At 34.4% G+C, this 15,844-nt stretch overlaps 2 protein-coding genes across 2 annotated transcripts in view; one reads left to right on the forward strand and one right to left on the reverse strand.

Annotated features, from left to right (window-relative positions):
- Nucleotides 1-15,844, reverse strand: part of LOC141448057 (uncharacterized) — a 38,607-nt gene that overhangs the window by 18,466 nt on the left and 4,297 nt on the right. Inside the window, exons 6-8 of the mRNA XM_074116102.1 lie at nucleotides 10,944-15,810; nucleotides 9,052-9,181; nucleotides 8,677-8,949 (exon numbers count right to left, since the gene is read on the reverse strand). Of these exons, the coding sequence (XP_073972203.1) occupies nucleotides 15,539-15,810 (272 nt within the window). The 3' untranslated portion in view covers nucleotides 8,677-8,949; nucleotides 9,052-9,181; nucleotides 10,944-15,538. The remainder of the gene's footprint in view (nucleotides 1-8,676; nucleotides 8,950-9,051; nucleotides 9,182-10,943; nucleotides 15,811-15,844) is intronic.
- LOC141448058 (uncharacterized) lies at nucleotides 5,622-12,432 on the forward strand. The gene is made up of 3 exons (XM_074116103.1): nucleotides 5,622-5,989; nucleotides 10,088-10,207; nucleotides 11,515-12,432. Exons 1-3 carry the CDS (start codon nucleotides 5,911-5,913, stop codon nucleotides 11,892-11,894), a joined length of 579 nt encoding a protein of 192 aa, XP_073972204.1. The 5' UTR covers nucleotides 5,622-5,910; the 3' UTR covers nucleotides 11,895-12,432.

Below are 15,844 nucleotides of genomic sequence, written 5' to 3' on the forward strand. Positions count from 1 at the left end.
AGTATTTTTTTTGTTGAATTATACTACGACTAATTATACTAAACTAAGCTTCCAGTGGTGTCAGGTGAGACCTACCATCTTACAGTCCCACAGATTCTCTAAGAAAGAGAGGAGTGAGTCGGTCAGTTGAGAATAATCATGCCCAGATGCTGCAAGGCGTTCCTTGTTTCCAATGATCTCCTTCACACTTTCATACAAACACTAAAGACAAGCGAGCGAATAACATAATTTTAAAATAATTTTCCAGGAAATAATATAACTGAGTTCCCTGGGGAACTAACTAGGAGTAGCACTTTCCTCTTAACAAGTTCCTCTCAGCAATTAACAATTTCCTTTTCACAATTTCAACAAGTATTATTTCTGGGCACTTGTAAAAAGTTTCCTTTGAACCTGGACTAACCTATTAAACTCTTTACTTTGGTTTGAAACATTTTCACGGAAAATGCTTTTAACACTGTTCTTGGGTAGAGGCTAGTTTGTTTGTTTTGTGTATTTAAGGCGCGTAACATTTGAAGTTAGCTTTCTTCAGAGCACTGCCGGCTTTCAGACAGCGTTCACTGCCTACTTACTGGCTAGTATTTAAACTTCCGTCTAAAGTATTATTTAAGTTTAACGAATGGCAAGATTGCCCGTATTATATACGAATAGAAAATAGATAAATAAAATATTAAATTTAAAGAAAATTAGTCGAGAGAAATAGGCTGATTTAACTTGTAAACTAAACTGGTTTAAAATTTTAAAACCATCTTCTAGAATATTCTAAAGCAACTTTCACCATAGATCTGTTTAGGAAACAGTTTGTTTACAATTAAAGCACGTTTGTAACTCAAACACATACCTTGTATGTGGTAGCTCTCCCGATGCAAGCCATTGACCTCTAGTGACCTACAATTTTATCATTGAATATTCTAGAAAATGCATTCCTGTATTTCTACTGAAAGGCAGTAGGGAGTTCTGTAAAGTTACCTCATAATAAATGTATAAAATGTATTGGCCGGACCTACAAAAATATATCTAGTTCTATCGGGGAAAAAAAGAGGGTTGACTCACAACTGATGACCGAAAATTCTCATGGATTATATTAACCGGAGTCCATAGGAACAATAAAAAAGATTTTTATACAATGGTGTCTAGGTGGTTATGTATAATGTAACACCGTAAAATAGGTGATATGCCACAGCAACTTACTTGTTCTGTGTATTTGTTTCAAGTGAGTACAATGTGGCAAGGTAGTGAGCTTAGGTTTCGTGGGTTTGCTAAAGCTGCACAGCTGTAATCCCTACCATCCCTGCGCAGTCCTTTGGTCGGCTCTTAGGATAGGAGCAGGCCTATCCTATTCCCGGTTCAGCATGGACAATGGTTCTAATACGTTTTTATTTAACATTTTCCCTAGAAAGAAGGTGTAACTATTTTACCAAAAATGTATTACGAGGAGTTGCTTAAAATTATGAAATTTTGCAGAAAATGACATTTATGGAAATGCAAAGTTTCTAAAATATATGGCAATGTTTTTTTTTTCTCAGTTTTCAGCAATTTTTCCGGTAATCAATTGAGTTGCCGAAATTTCGAGTACTCTGAAAATGCTGGAGAACTTTATTTCTTACAACGATGAGGGCAATTAAATGAGAGAAAATCGTATGTGGGTAACGCAACAATTTTTTTTTTTTTTTTTTTTTTTTTTTTTTTTTTTTTTTTTTTTTTTTTTTTTTGGCGCATCAACAGCTGAGGTCATTAGCGCCCGGAGCTTTTTCCAATTGTTATCATTATTATTATTATTATTATTTTTTAAGGTTTGCCTTTACCTCGTTGACATCTGGCTACGCCCATTTCCATCTCTTTACACCCACTATTGATTTGTTTGTTTGTTTGTTTTATAATTAAATACCACTCCATGATACAAACTAATTGACTAATCATCGATGAGGAAATACAGAAGTATATTTAAACAGTAGTGTGATAACGGACTGATAACGTTTCAAAAACAAATAAACAAAGAAAACACGGCCAAAATAAATTAAATAATACAAACATAAACTCTTCTCTTATGAGATTAGTTAGCATTAACAATAATATATGTGCTAACTGCTACAAATAGAATATCTATAAATTGTACAAATTGATCAAATTTATGGCTAAAAATAATTCTTACATCACAATGTAATAAAACTGAAATGAGAGTACTCCAGTCATTCTGGCTTTAAACTATAATTAATATTCACTTCAATAAATCAAGATACTAAATACATAATATCATTAAATTCATATTTTGTGTGAAAAAAAAAATGTAGTGATAATATAACTGCCTGGTTATCACTTATTTATCACTGATAAGTTTTAAATGATTTTTTAAAATATATGACTTTAAAACACATAATTTTTATAAAATTACATTAAATATTTAAGCTGGAATAAGCGAGGCACTATAATTATGAGCTGATATTCTTCATTTTTTTCTCACTGTAGCTGGGTAAGAGAAACGATAGCGATTTCGCTTTGTGACCCCCCCCCCCAAGTTCAAAAAAAAGAAGAAGCTTTTTCACACATAAAACGGCAGAACTATTTCCATAATTATATTAAATATAAAGATACTCGAATAACAAAGTTAATTAGTATAAAGTAATAAATTGAAAATAATAAAAATAGCGACAATTATTTAATGACCATGATGATGTAAGAAGAAAGCCTAAAATTCTGAATTTAGAATAGATTCAGAAAGAAGAATTCAGAATAAGATTTTAAAAAAATCTTACCAAATTACACATAGAGTGAAACAGGTCAGTGCATTCAGGGGCGGCTTAACCTATAGAGCAGGGTGTGCAATGCACACGGGCGCCGCCGTCTCAAGGGGCGCCGCGGCGCTCCCTGAGACAGCTAAGAGCATCGTCTTGGACCATCATGGTACAACAATGATATGACAGAAGCGGCCTGCCAGCGCGGTGGCGGCAGTTATCAAACGCGAGCGCCCTTTGGGCGGCTTCTTTTTCGTACATTTTGTTTCAACTCCAAATAAACCTTATTTCACGTATTTAAAGTTAAGAAGCGGCCAGACAGCGCGGCGCCGGTAGTGCGGCGGTGTCAAACGCAAGCGGATCCTTTTTCGACCATTTTGTTCAACTTAAAATTAACTTTCTTGTTACGACGGCAAAGTTAATAGTTATAGCCGCAAGGGGGGGGGGGGGTCAGGCCTAGGGGGCGCCAGGGTTTCATTGCACACGGGCGCTACACGAGCTAGAGCCGCCCCTGAGTGCATTGATGGCTTGTTTTGTTTTTTGTTTTTTATAAAAGGGATAATGTATAAAACCATCTAAGAAGGTGTTTTTGAAGAAAAAAAATATTTAAGCAAAATGAGGCTTAAGAGATCATAAGAGATTGAAAATTTTATCAGGGTTGAAATGAATGGGCGAGGTGCAAGTTGTCCTTTGTCTCCTTAAGTGGATAGAGTGTTATAAGAGGTTCCTAGGGTCGATAAGATCTATAAGGTATCTTTTTTTTTTTATGCATAGACTCTTCGCCATTCAGTCAATAACGTTTGTACATTAAAAAATGCAGACATGCCAGTAAATATATACAAACATTAATTCAACCCTTAACTAATCGCATATTTCTACATTCAATATGATTTTCATATGTTGGAGTCCTTATATTCATATGGTGGAGTAGTTAATCAAACTCAATGTCTTAGAGTAAAACTACTAACAAAATTATCTATAATAATATAATACTATAAACATTCTATTTACAACAATGGGAAATTGAGTTACTGAATATTCCTTCTTTCCTCAAATCATAGACTAATCATTCACACTATAATCTAGCAAAAAATGCAATCATACTTCTTAGTGGATATTATAGGTGAATATACCTTCGGAACGACAAAAACATTTAGCACTAAACCTAAAAGGCACCCGCATATAGCCACCTGTAAATGAGAGCTACATTGTTGGTGAATTATTATTAACGTTAGCATAAACAAAATAAAAGCAAATAAACTGTTTTAAATATGTTTTAGTTCATTTTGATCAAACAAAACCTTCAAAGTTAACTGAACCATCAGATTTAAAAATATGGCTCACTATTTTTAACTACATAAAATGAACTCATCAAGGATGCTCTATAAATATTTAACAAAAATTACCCACGCGTTGGACTTGACTTTTAGAGAGCTATTTTTCAGTTTGCTCGTCTATAGTTACTTTACTTAAGGTCTCTTATTAAAATGCTGCTTTTTAAAGTAAAAAGAAAAATAAAATTAATTACAAGAATAAAATAAATTGTGTGAAACCTTATTTTAGTTCACTTAATTCTACTAAGCAATTAAAAAAAATAAAAAAATCCAAAAGTTATAAGATTCAGGAGGTTCGTCCAGGGGCGGCTCTAGCTCGTGTAGCGCCCGTGTGCAATGAAACCCTGGCGCCCCTAGGCCTGACCCCCCCCCCGCGGCTATAACTATTAACTTTGAGTTGAAACAAAATGTTCGAAAAAGAAGCCGCCCATAGGGCGCTCGCGTTTGATAACTGCCGCCACCGCGCTTACCTTATTTTAGTTCACGAGCTCTATAAAGTTAAATATTTATAGAGCATCCGCTTCTGTCATATCATTGTTGTACCATGATGGTCCAAGACGATGCTCTTAGCTGTCTCAGGGAGCGCCGCGGCGCCCCCTGAGACGGCGGCGCCCGTGTGCATTGCACACCCTGCACTATAGGTTAAGCCGCCCCTGGGTTCGTCGTCCTTGATGTATATGTTATCATTAAGATATAACATCTTAGATACTATAAAAACATCTAATGATGTTTTTTCACAAATTAATTGCCAGATCCTTGTCATATCAGCATGTCACTAGGGTGACATTGGGTTTAGGTGTAAACTCTGATCTTAAAGATGTCAGAGTGCTTATCGCAAACTTCGCTATAAAAGAGACATTTCCCGCCTACTGTCATAGACTTCATAGCGTCTGAGGCCCAACTATTACGGTATAGGCCGAGGAAATGAGTTCTGATCTATCGTTTCTTTCAGCCTATTACAGGTCAATCAAGATTCGCGATCAGTTATGGGCGTGTCTTTTACCCTGACCAGGCTAGAGGGGTGACGCATACTAGCCTTAGGTGACTTACCATTCATTTTCAAAGCTCCAAGGCCCGCAGGTAGAATGGAAGGCTTTCCTCAACTGTAAAACTCTCAAGCAAGTAACTTTACTCACTCCGGGTGGTGCAATGTTTTTGGCATGCAGTTTAAATATGCCTGTACTGTGTACGATAATAATATCAATTATGCATTTATTCACATTTTCCAGCACTCCAGCTCAGTTCACTACTTTTAGTAACAGAATTCAGTTGTTGCTCTGATTATTTTGTTCGTAAATTCTTCGTTTCTATTTAAATATTTTTGTTTTATTTTTTATTTGTCCAGGGCTTCAGAGTAGCAGCTGCCCCTTTGACAAAGCCAGAACATGAGTTCAAACAATAGGTTTTAAAATTAATTTTTAAAAATAAAATCTTGCTAAGAACGAAAAAAGCTATAATATACAACCTACAAGCACACTACAGTGGATAAATTGCCCCCACTCGATTGATCAAAGTTGGAGAGAGCGACTGTATCCCCACTTGGCAGTACAGCTACATAAATATACACCAACACTTCTTCCTCAGGTTTATTGTATAACGATACGCAGAGTTAACTGATGTGTTGTTAATATCTATATTTAACCATACAGCTAAAATAAAGTTGCTGTTAAAATCACAAGTGTTTTAAATTTTATTAATGAGTTCGATTTTCGTGTGATCGATTATGTTCGGTACAGTTTAGTGAAGGTTTTATGATTTTAGCGGAAACTGTAGTGCTTGCATATACAAAAGAAAAAACTTGTTATCATCTAAAATAACTTAAATAACAAAAAGTGTAAACAAATAAAATGGTGTGCATTGTACTAACGGTGACTGCGTTTGCCGGTCTTGCCACCTTGGTCTCGTCATCTAATGTAAAAACGACAGGTGAGTTGAACGTTTCTTTCTTTTTTAAATCCTTTTGTGTGCAGATTCAGTAGTTTGTTCGCTCAGCCAAACAGCATACATTTTGAGTTTCACTGAGGCAGAAATTTTTTTTTTATACAAAAGCCTGTACGGTTTTCAAATCCGAAAAACCTTTGGAAGTTTTAACTTTATATCTTTTAACTTAGCAATCAAATTCCTTCAACCACCTAAATTTTTAGGCATTATTGGGTGAAAGGTAGATAAGCATTAGGGTTCAAAAAAGTAATTTCGAAGTCTTGTACCTCATTTCAGCAGTACAATATTTACATATCTATGTAGAGGATTTTTGCTGCTAAAACTCAGATTCTCAAGAAAATCCGTGATAATCGGTGCAAATTTTCTGAATAGTAATTCTTAATTTTTGCGAACTAACAATAAAGAAGATTTACTTGAAACTTTTCAAGACTAAAAAATAAGGCGTTTTTTTAGTTTTGCAAGAAATTTTTCCGTGAAAATTGCATTTTGGTATGACTTCAGGGAACGTGATACTTGGGCTTCCCACTAATTGCCATATGTAGCTTAAGTTCCATGTTCGTAGAAAATCCTAAAAAAATTCCTAGTCACCCACGATTATGAGAAATGAATTTCTGTGTACGTTTCATAGCAGATTATTTTCTCTTCCTTTATAGACTTTACGGAACTTTTTCTTAACGCTGTTCTTTAAGATAGAATGACACGATTTTCTCTTAAGTATTATTACTTTGGAGTCTGTTTCTTACTTAAAGCCAATTAAATAGCAGTGTTTTTCTCATGCAAACAAGTCATACATTGCACGTATGGATTAACTATAAACGTAAACTGACGTGGAAATGGCATACGAATGTCATGAGTGTATAGTATGCACGTCTTTAGGAAAGTTATTTATAAGTGCAGTGAATGATTGTTTGTGATGATAAGCTGGAGTTCGTCCGCTAAACCCAAGTAGTGTAGTAACACGTAACACATTAACTATCTCTGCTGGTCATAATTGTATTCTGTACGTTTTGTTATTGTAATTGTTGATCGTAGGGATGCCTAACCTCCCTGAAGATGTGGCACAACTTTCTTTAGTAGAAGAAAATTTGTTCGAATTCTTTTCACATCGTTTACAATTTGTAAGTACACTCTAGGTGAAAATGTTGCGTCCGCGATACAGTCTGTGAGCTAGCTAGGTGTATATTGGTAGAAACTGGTCAGAGACAGAAAAAAAATATGCGTTCTTTAATGGAAAAAATCAACTTTATCCTCCAGATCTTTGAACTAGCATTTAATTAGAGATTTCTAGAATCAGAAGTTTGTAAAAAAATGGAAACGGTTATCGTTGCTTAATACTCTAGAGTTGACGTCAATTGGTCAGGCTCCATCTGATGAACTAAGATTTAAATGCGCAAGAAAATAAGCTTTTCATGGTCTTGTTTTGCATTCAAGTAGGGCAACAATCTTTCTTATAGGCACAACTGCCTTGAAGAAAACAGCACTTTTGAAATCGGTTGCCTTTCGTGCAAACTAAATGAGTGGTGAATCTGAAGATACATATTTATTTTAAAGAATATTCCTATAATCCATGCTTGTTTTATCTTCTGGTAGTTATGTGAATTGATACAAAGTGGAAAGATTACTGCTTTATTTTGTAGTATTGTCCTTTATTGGAAATTATGAAGAAAATATTTATTTTAAGTAACAAAAAAAATCTAAAATCAACCAATGATTGAAAAAATTGACTTGGTCAAAATGGATGCTAGTTTCAATATCCAGAATTTGAAACAGATTTTTCATAAAGTAGTTCGACAAGATCAACACGCTTTTAGCAATTTTCTATTTTAATCTGTTTTCTATTTTAATTGTAAGTTTTAGGTGACACAACAAAATAAGGCGTTAAAATTTTAATATTTAAAAATATTTGGAAGATAAAAGTTTCGATTACTCATTTAGAATCAAAATTCAGTAAACGCCACTAACAATCAATACAAATTTCCATTTAGAATAAAATTTATCAAAACCTTGAGAATTCCAATTAGTGAAAGTTGTAGGAGTTTTCAAACCAAGTTTTTAAATAAATAAAAATAAAAGCAATGTAAAATTGTATTCTCTTAAATATAAAGCAAAGAAATTAGGTCAAGTTCGCTGGCCTCAGCAATGAACCGGACACCAGTCTAGTTCACTAGGGGCTACGTGTTAGTTTCCACGACAACCAGATTATTTTTTACCTCTCTCTCTTTTTACATTACGTGCTATTAAATTGGAAGAAATAAAGTATCGAGGCTATTAAAAAAAAACACTATAATTAGTGTTCTTGGGTTTTTTTTTTTTATCACTCATTAAACGTATTATCTATTTTACGTTTATTAGCAAGGAATATCCAAGGCTAATGGATGTTGTTTAGATTTAGGCATAATTATATTTCAGTGGCTTGGTGTTATTGTTTTAAGGTTAAAAACCACTCCTAGTTCTTTGTTTTCTTTTATTTTACTTCCAAATTTTCTATTGAATATTTATCATAGTTTTGTGCGCACAAGTAAAAGAGAGATGATTTCTTTTGTTATGCCGAACTATAATTTACTTTTGAGATCGCATTTTTTGCATTAAAAAAACTACGTTACATCTGAGGTTAAAATTTACACGATTTTTTTTTTTTAATTCTTGTAATAATTACGATTTATAATACTTACACCATTATTAATAGACTGCGCAGCGATCATTGCGTATGTAAAAAATATCTCCATAGGATAGGTAAAGAGGCATCCCCTCTTTGTACAATCTGTGACAGCCTGGAAGACATGGAGCACATTGTTATGGCGTGCTCCAAATATACAAACCAAAGAGATCTGTTTTTTAAAAATTTAAAAAATCTATTGCCGGGTGATATAACTTACCCTGAAATTCTAAAAAACAGGAAAGCCTATGAGGAATTGGTTCACTTCATAAACGTAATTGAAGCCTCCCTAGATAAAGATTAAGAACTTTATTACAGAAGACTCTGGCTAATAGTGAAAACTGATGCCAAAAAAAAAAAAAAAAAAAAAAAAAATACATTTTTATCAAACCTCAACTATTCATTGCCTCAACTACATGTAGTGGTATAGAACGTCCATTTGCTTATCTATCTGACAAGCATTCATTCCAATTCTTACATCCCTCAGAATGTTGGCTCCAACATACATACGTCACATTCTTCTGGAAAAAATAAATATGGTGTAAGCACTCACAAGACGTATCTTTTATAATTCCCAAGCATTTTTAAATTGTACATTTTATACAATCTCTGAATTTCAAAGTAAAAAAGTATGGATTTTTAACGAAATTATAGTTTGTTAGCCGCATTTTAACCTCGTCCAAAAATGACACTTGAACTGATCTTCTAAAATAATCTAAAACTGACATAAAAAAGAATTTGCAAAGTTATAGAACTATGTGTACGTAGTTATTTTCGAGAAAAACAGATAAGTGAAGAAAAGTCTAATAAGTGGTACTTCTGTTTGATTCCTTCAACCTCAGAAGATATGAAACACATTACACTGTCCTTAATAATAATGTAGTTTAAGGAGACACTTCCACTTAAGGAAACATAATGGGAAATACCCAGTCGCTTCATGACGGATTATTTGGGGCGTGAACTTACGTTCAGGGTATCGGTCAGGATAGGATAACGGTGGAGAAGCTTTTTACATTATAGTTTCACGCATAACTATTCTCCGCAGGCCTTTTGTATGTGTTTGGGTGTCAGATTAGCAGTGTTCTTATACTGGGGTACCTGAAAAAGTATTTTATCAGTATTTACATTAAGGTAGCTGTAAAGACAGTTCCACTGCATCACTGTTATGACTACCTAGAACGAGTCTTTATTCACAGGATAGAGTGATCTTTGAAGAATGTAATGAAGTGGTATGTTTGATGGAAAGGTAGAAATTTGCTTTTAGGTATGCGAAACACCAATTGTTGCATGGTCTTCCACGCACAACTTTGTATCATGGTGAATCCAGCCGTTTATATAGTTGAAAATGCATCAACCCGATTGAAGTAATATTAGCAGTAAGAGATTATGCATATATGTATATTTTAACTTACTTCGTTATTTTACAGAAGAAGAACTTCTAGACAGGATAGCCAGTAAAATGGACAGATGGTACATATTTTTAGAAGAGAATTTTGCAACGGAACAAAGTTCTTCAGAAACATCTATACGTTCTGCACCAACTACTGGTAAGTTGAATCAACTTTTCTAAGTTATTTAAATTTACATTGTTTAATTTTTAAATGAGCTGGCGGAGCACCCTTGTACTTTCTGAATTCCAATTTCAATTTAAGATTCAGTTCATTTTGCATTTAACAATGTTCTCAGTTTTCCGTTATTTTCTCAATGGCAGCCACTAAGTTTTTTAATTCTTTGTATGCTTACTGTCTTGGTGTAGGTTTTTTCCGCTTGAAAACATAAGTTTAAAAGGAAGCATTGGAGATTTGGCAGGTCAAACTTAGCCTTACCATTTGAAAGATCACAATCTTAACGTTACCTTTCCCTTTGGTCCTTGATCAAGTGAAATTACGCAGCAAGAACTCATTTATGGAATAAGCATTGAGTATCCCCTCGCGCAAGTCCAAGAAATTCGAGAAACCAAGCGAGAATCTTGCTTAGGGAATTTACCAAGTTAAATAACCAATCTTTCCGAATTGTAGACAGCGTAAATGATGCATTATTCATTTGAAGATACCTAAAACAGCTAGGCCTCATAATTGGGCATGCGATACTTTCAGATGCTATGCGAAGTTAGAGTAGTGACAGAAACTTACCTGCTGAAAACTCTTTTTTTAGCCACTACGAACCATCATACTCTTTCAGAAGGAAAAGTAACCAAGACACTGATTAATAAAAAAAAAAAGTCCAAAGAAAATTTATTTTCTTTGTTTAAATAGGCATATGCATGTAACTCACAACACGTACCTCTATCTTCCAAGTGAGAATTCGATTTCCAGCTTTCCCGTAAAGTTTTCTCTTAGTGTAAATATTTCTTTAGTACTTTCAGATGAATATTGTACGCTTTAGTTTATAGTCATATCCTTGTACAGATCAAGTCCTTGGAATAATATGGTCCGCACAGATGCAATCCTATAAAGATCTGTCATTCTAGAATCTTTACCTAAGATATTTCCTTGCCCTTGTTCTTAATTTTATAGGATGATTGCTAGAAATCAATTATTGTTAATGAAACTATTAGACAATAAAGGGATCAAGTGTTTTGTTAATTTAACATAGATTATCTTCTTTATATACAATGGCAAAGGCCTTTTACATTTGATTTAGTTACGTTGTTACCCTGACATTACTTTGTTTTCCCATTATCAGTATTTATTGATTTTTGTTTTTTATTTTTTGTAGACTTCTTTACTGTTGGCAAATATTTATTAAGTGGAAACTATTTTATTTTTTTTGTGAAAGACAATAGCAATTGCCCAGGTTTTTTAGTGATGAAATTGTAAACATCTTACCATAATTGACTTCTTTTCATTTACAGATGCTCCATCTAGCGCTAATGGTGTAACAGATCCAGATCCTCTATCAGTAGTTTGGTATCTAGGAGCCTTCGGTGGACTGATAGCTTTCTTCCTAGTAGTCACGTTTAGTGAATGGTGTTGTGCCAGTAAACATCTATACCGAAGGCACGGTCTGGCAGCACCCTACCTCACTGGCTACTCGACGGAAAGTAGAGCTCCGGAAACTCCACCGCCTCCCTATCATCTGTTCGCGCCACCCCCGTACGCAGAGGTGACAACATGTTGCGAGAAAACTGCACAAACACCAATCTACATCATACCTGTACACCAGTCGCCACCATCAGCTACTCTGCCTCCACCACCACCTCCGCCTCCGCCGCCTTTTGAGACCCTTGCATAGAACGCCAACAATTGTGGATATTAGTCCACAATACGTATTAATTTAAATATCGTGCCAAAAAAAAGAAAAAAGTATATCAAAAAAAAAAAAATAAAAAAAAGCGGCTGTGAGTTTATGTTCGTATCTAAGTATTAACTAAGTGCTGTGATAATATCGTTTTTCTTTTATAAATATTTTTTCGAGGAGGGGAGAGTTAAGACATTCGCATCATAAGCGGAGTTTTGAGAATAATCAAAGAGTGAGCGAGATTAAAAAAAAATAAAAGAATCTCTAACAGAACTGATTTTATCTGTACCATTTTTAATATTGATTGATCTGTCTTGTGTATATATTAACACTATTTATGCATATTTTTTTCGGATGAATATTTATTTTGTAAAAATGGTCATTTAATTTTTTAAAGGGACTCCTTGCGCACAATTAATGTAAATATTTTTATGGTGTGCGATTATTGTATATTACCAAAAAATTTGTGGCAAAAAAAGCAACCTTTTGTTGTTTTTTTTTTTTACAATTAAAACAAGGAATAAGAAGTCTATTTTAAAGTTTATCCGTGCCTTCATTTATACAAATTATTTAATACTCCAAGCAGATAAGTAAATTTATGAGAAGACTATTGGCCTTGCTCAGAGGAGCAATGTGATACTTTTCAGCGTATCCTGACATACCGGGGCAGAAAACAGCGAGGAAGATGACGAGCTTAATCCTCTTAGCCGTCACGTAGCAGTTTCTGAGAGTGAGATTTAAGTTTCGTCAGATTATAGGTGTTTGAGCATTATCTCCAGGTTAACATGTTTATAGAAGGCTTTGTGGAGCACATGGAGTCACAAAATTACTTATCTTCATGTTCATATTATATTATATTTCCGAATCGTACGCACCCGTTTATCTGTTGAATATGCAATACAATGGTGGTATGAGTTAGTTCGACAAGACGCTACATACTGATAATTCGTTGCATCGTATCGTATCAGTGAATTGTTACAAGTCAAAAAAAAAAATTGTACAGAATGCAATCGACAAAGAGATTTAGTAGGTATACTAAACACTAGGCATGTTTTACAGGTTGCTCAGTCCTAGATATCAATCAAAATTGAGGCAAGGCAAGGGTATACCCATGTTTAGATTGATCATTTTGTGTTCTGAATATCTTCAAATTGTACAGATCGGTGTGTTTTGGGGACAGCCGACAGGTTCTTAGAGGATTAAAAGCCACATTAAGTTCACGTCGCACGCATCGATTGCTATTCCATAGATTTATTCTTCCACAGAATTTCGGATGACCCGAAGTTTAAAGCCAAATCCGAAGTACCTCAATAATAAGACTTAAGGGCAGATATGTAAGATTGCACGCGAGGACGAAACACCGACGGTCTATAATAATGGACTTTACATAAATTGCGCACTATCTGTTACATTATTAATGGTACATAAGATAAAGAATATAACTAAATAATTATTACAAGAGAACATTAGAGTACTCTCATATTTATCCAACTCAGCTTTTCTTTTTACGTCCAACTCACAAATTTTCGTAAATTGGAGGTTAAAACGAAATAAGAGAAAACCACTTACTTTATTAAAGCAAAATTTAAAAAAATATGGTTACCAAAAAAACATGGTGACGCAATCTTGCTTACATATTTATAGTAACTTCATTTGCCTTTCGATACTGTTGTGCCAGAATAAAATCTACTATAAATTAGAACAGCGCTTTGAGCATTCCCACTAAGCACCAAATCTACACTTTCCTAGTAGAAAGCCTAATACTGTATGGATCCGAGGCATAACCATACTGGATAGGGTGGACGAAAGATGGCTGTTGTGGTTTGGACGTGTCCTTCGTATGAGCGATACGCGCCTCCCAAAAAAAGGCTCTCTGCTGCGCTCAGGAAAGAAAAGTGTGGATGCTTGGCACAAGGAACCCTGGATAGGGAAACTCCTCGAAAGAAGAAATTCGAAGTCACATATTAGTGGGAGTGCAGTTTACTTAAATTTGGAATTTAAAAAACTGACCAGTTCCTTACTTATTCAAATACTTACGTGAATTTTTAAAGGCTGTATCCATTTCACAAGGTTTACTGTACGTGCGGACTTTTTTCACTCAATAGTATCAGTGTTTCGTAGCTCTAGTAACTTGAATTATTCAAGATCTCTTGAACGAACCACATTCTCTAAAGAAAGACGGAAATCTAAAATCGCTGACTTGGAAAACTTGAATTACATTTTTATCATTTACAAAATCGGATGTATTCTACGTTTCGACTTCCAATCTCTCGAAATGTGTCAGCAGACTGGTTAATATCGAAAACTAGACTATGTTACCTGCTCAAGATTTTGCGTTCTTGAACTGTATTTACAAAGCTTACCTTTCATTACGGCTACTTCCTTAAATCATAAGTTCAGAACAGTATTCACAACCAACCTTAAGATGTTTCACATGAACATGGTCTGAGTAAAAGCTTGTTCTAGTTTTATTTCTGCATTTGGAAAAATAAGTTTCCTCCTATAATTTCGACGTTCGCCAATAAATATTTTTGTTTATTACTTTTGAATGAGATTAATAACTATGTAGGAAGCTGTAGATACTTCTAAATCGTACACCACCCCGTTTATCTGTTGTATGTGCAACACAATACAGACGTGATATGAATCAAGTTCAACACGCCGCTACTTACTGTTAATTCGTTAATCAGTAAATAGTTACACGTATTAAGTTGTTCAGCAAACATGATTACAAATGAAATCTAGAAAATATATATAACATCTATGTACCTTCTTTGGATGAATTGATTGGAGCTTAAATCGTGGAATCTGCCAAACCTCTCAGACTTCAGTGCGAGTAAGATGGAAAGTAATTTCACAAATAACTACCTCTGCATGCCCTAAATGAATTGTGTGAATGTTTTGAAAAGTTAGTAATAGGTGTTGTTCATGTTGTTAGACTGGGATACCCGCAGGGACGCCAAGATCCCTGAAGAAGTGGCTAGTCCACTTCCCCCTACGGGTGCCGGATACACAGTATTACACAGGAATTAAAAAAAATAAAATAAACGAAATCAGAAGTTAATATTATATTTATTTTTTAAAATATTACAAACGTAAAGATAATTTTATTAAATTCCTAAACCAATTTAATAAATTTTGCGTTTTCTAAAAAAAAATATTAGTTGTTTTTTTGTAATTAAAAAAATACTTAATATTTATTTAAAAAAAAAAAATGTAAAAAAAAAATACTAACCGAAAGAATCATTGATTATAAAATTGAATAAGTCTGATCGGTTTGTGATAATTCTTTCAATGTCTTTGATATCTTCAAGACATTACTTTTAACACTGATTCAAACAAGAATAAAATACTCATTCCATTTGCGAAGGAAATTAAAGATGAATATAAAAATAGCAAAGAAAGGAAAATTACCATCAAATCTAAACTATTGTAGGATTTTTACTTTTTGTTTAGACATTTATCTGTCTAATTAATTTCTTTCCAATTTCAAAATAATATAAAAACTTACTCATCAACGGAGTTTTGTTTTGGAGAGTATTTTTAAAGAGAAGACAGAAAAATATAAAAGGGTGCTTCGAAATTGAATAAAAAGAATAGTTAATTTTGTTGTTTTTTGACCATACTGAGAGAAGTTCCTATCTTGAACTGCTGGATGAAGATCTTGTATACCTGGCTCGTCTCCTTGGCGGCGAATGTCTGGCCCGTCTAGGCGGTGGTGGTGATCTACGTCGTGGAGGCGGCGGTCCACCTAAAGGTGATCTACGCCTAAAACGAGGAGGCGGCGGAGAACGGCCCCATCTTCGTCGTACAGGCATTGATGGTGGAGGTGATCGACGATTTCTACCGCCGCTTGATACTTTGGGTAAAAGTACTGGAGCACATGTAACTTCTTGCCCGTCAATCTGACCTGTTAATAGAAAAATAAATTAAATCATTTTGAG

The sequence above is a fragment of the Rhodnius prolixus genome, unplaced genomic scaffold (genome assembly GCF_049639745.1).
Source record: "Rhodnius prolixus isolate KJV_2025 unplaced genomic scaffold, Rpr scaffold_13, whole genome shotgun sequence".
In the NCBI taxonomy this organism is placed as follows: Eukaryota; Metazoa; Arthropoda; class Insecta; order Hemiptera; family Reduviidae; genus Rhodnius; species Rhodnius prolixus.

Coding starts and splice junctions, on each gene's coding strand:
- LOC141448058 (XM_074116103.1), top strand. CDS start 5,911: ATGGTGTGCATTGTACTAACGGTGACTGCGTTTGCCGGTCTTGCCACC. Junction 5,990..10,087: donor ATCTAATGTAAAAACGACAG/GTGAGTTGAACG, acceptor GTTATTTTACAG/AAGAAGAACTTCTAGACAGG. Junction 10,208..11,514: donor ACGTTCTGCACCAACTACTG/GTAAGTTGAATC, acceptor TTTCATTTACAG/ATGCTCCATCTAGCGCTAAT.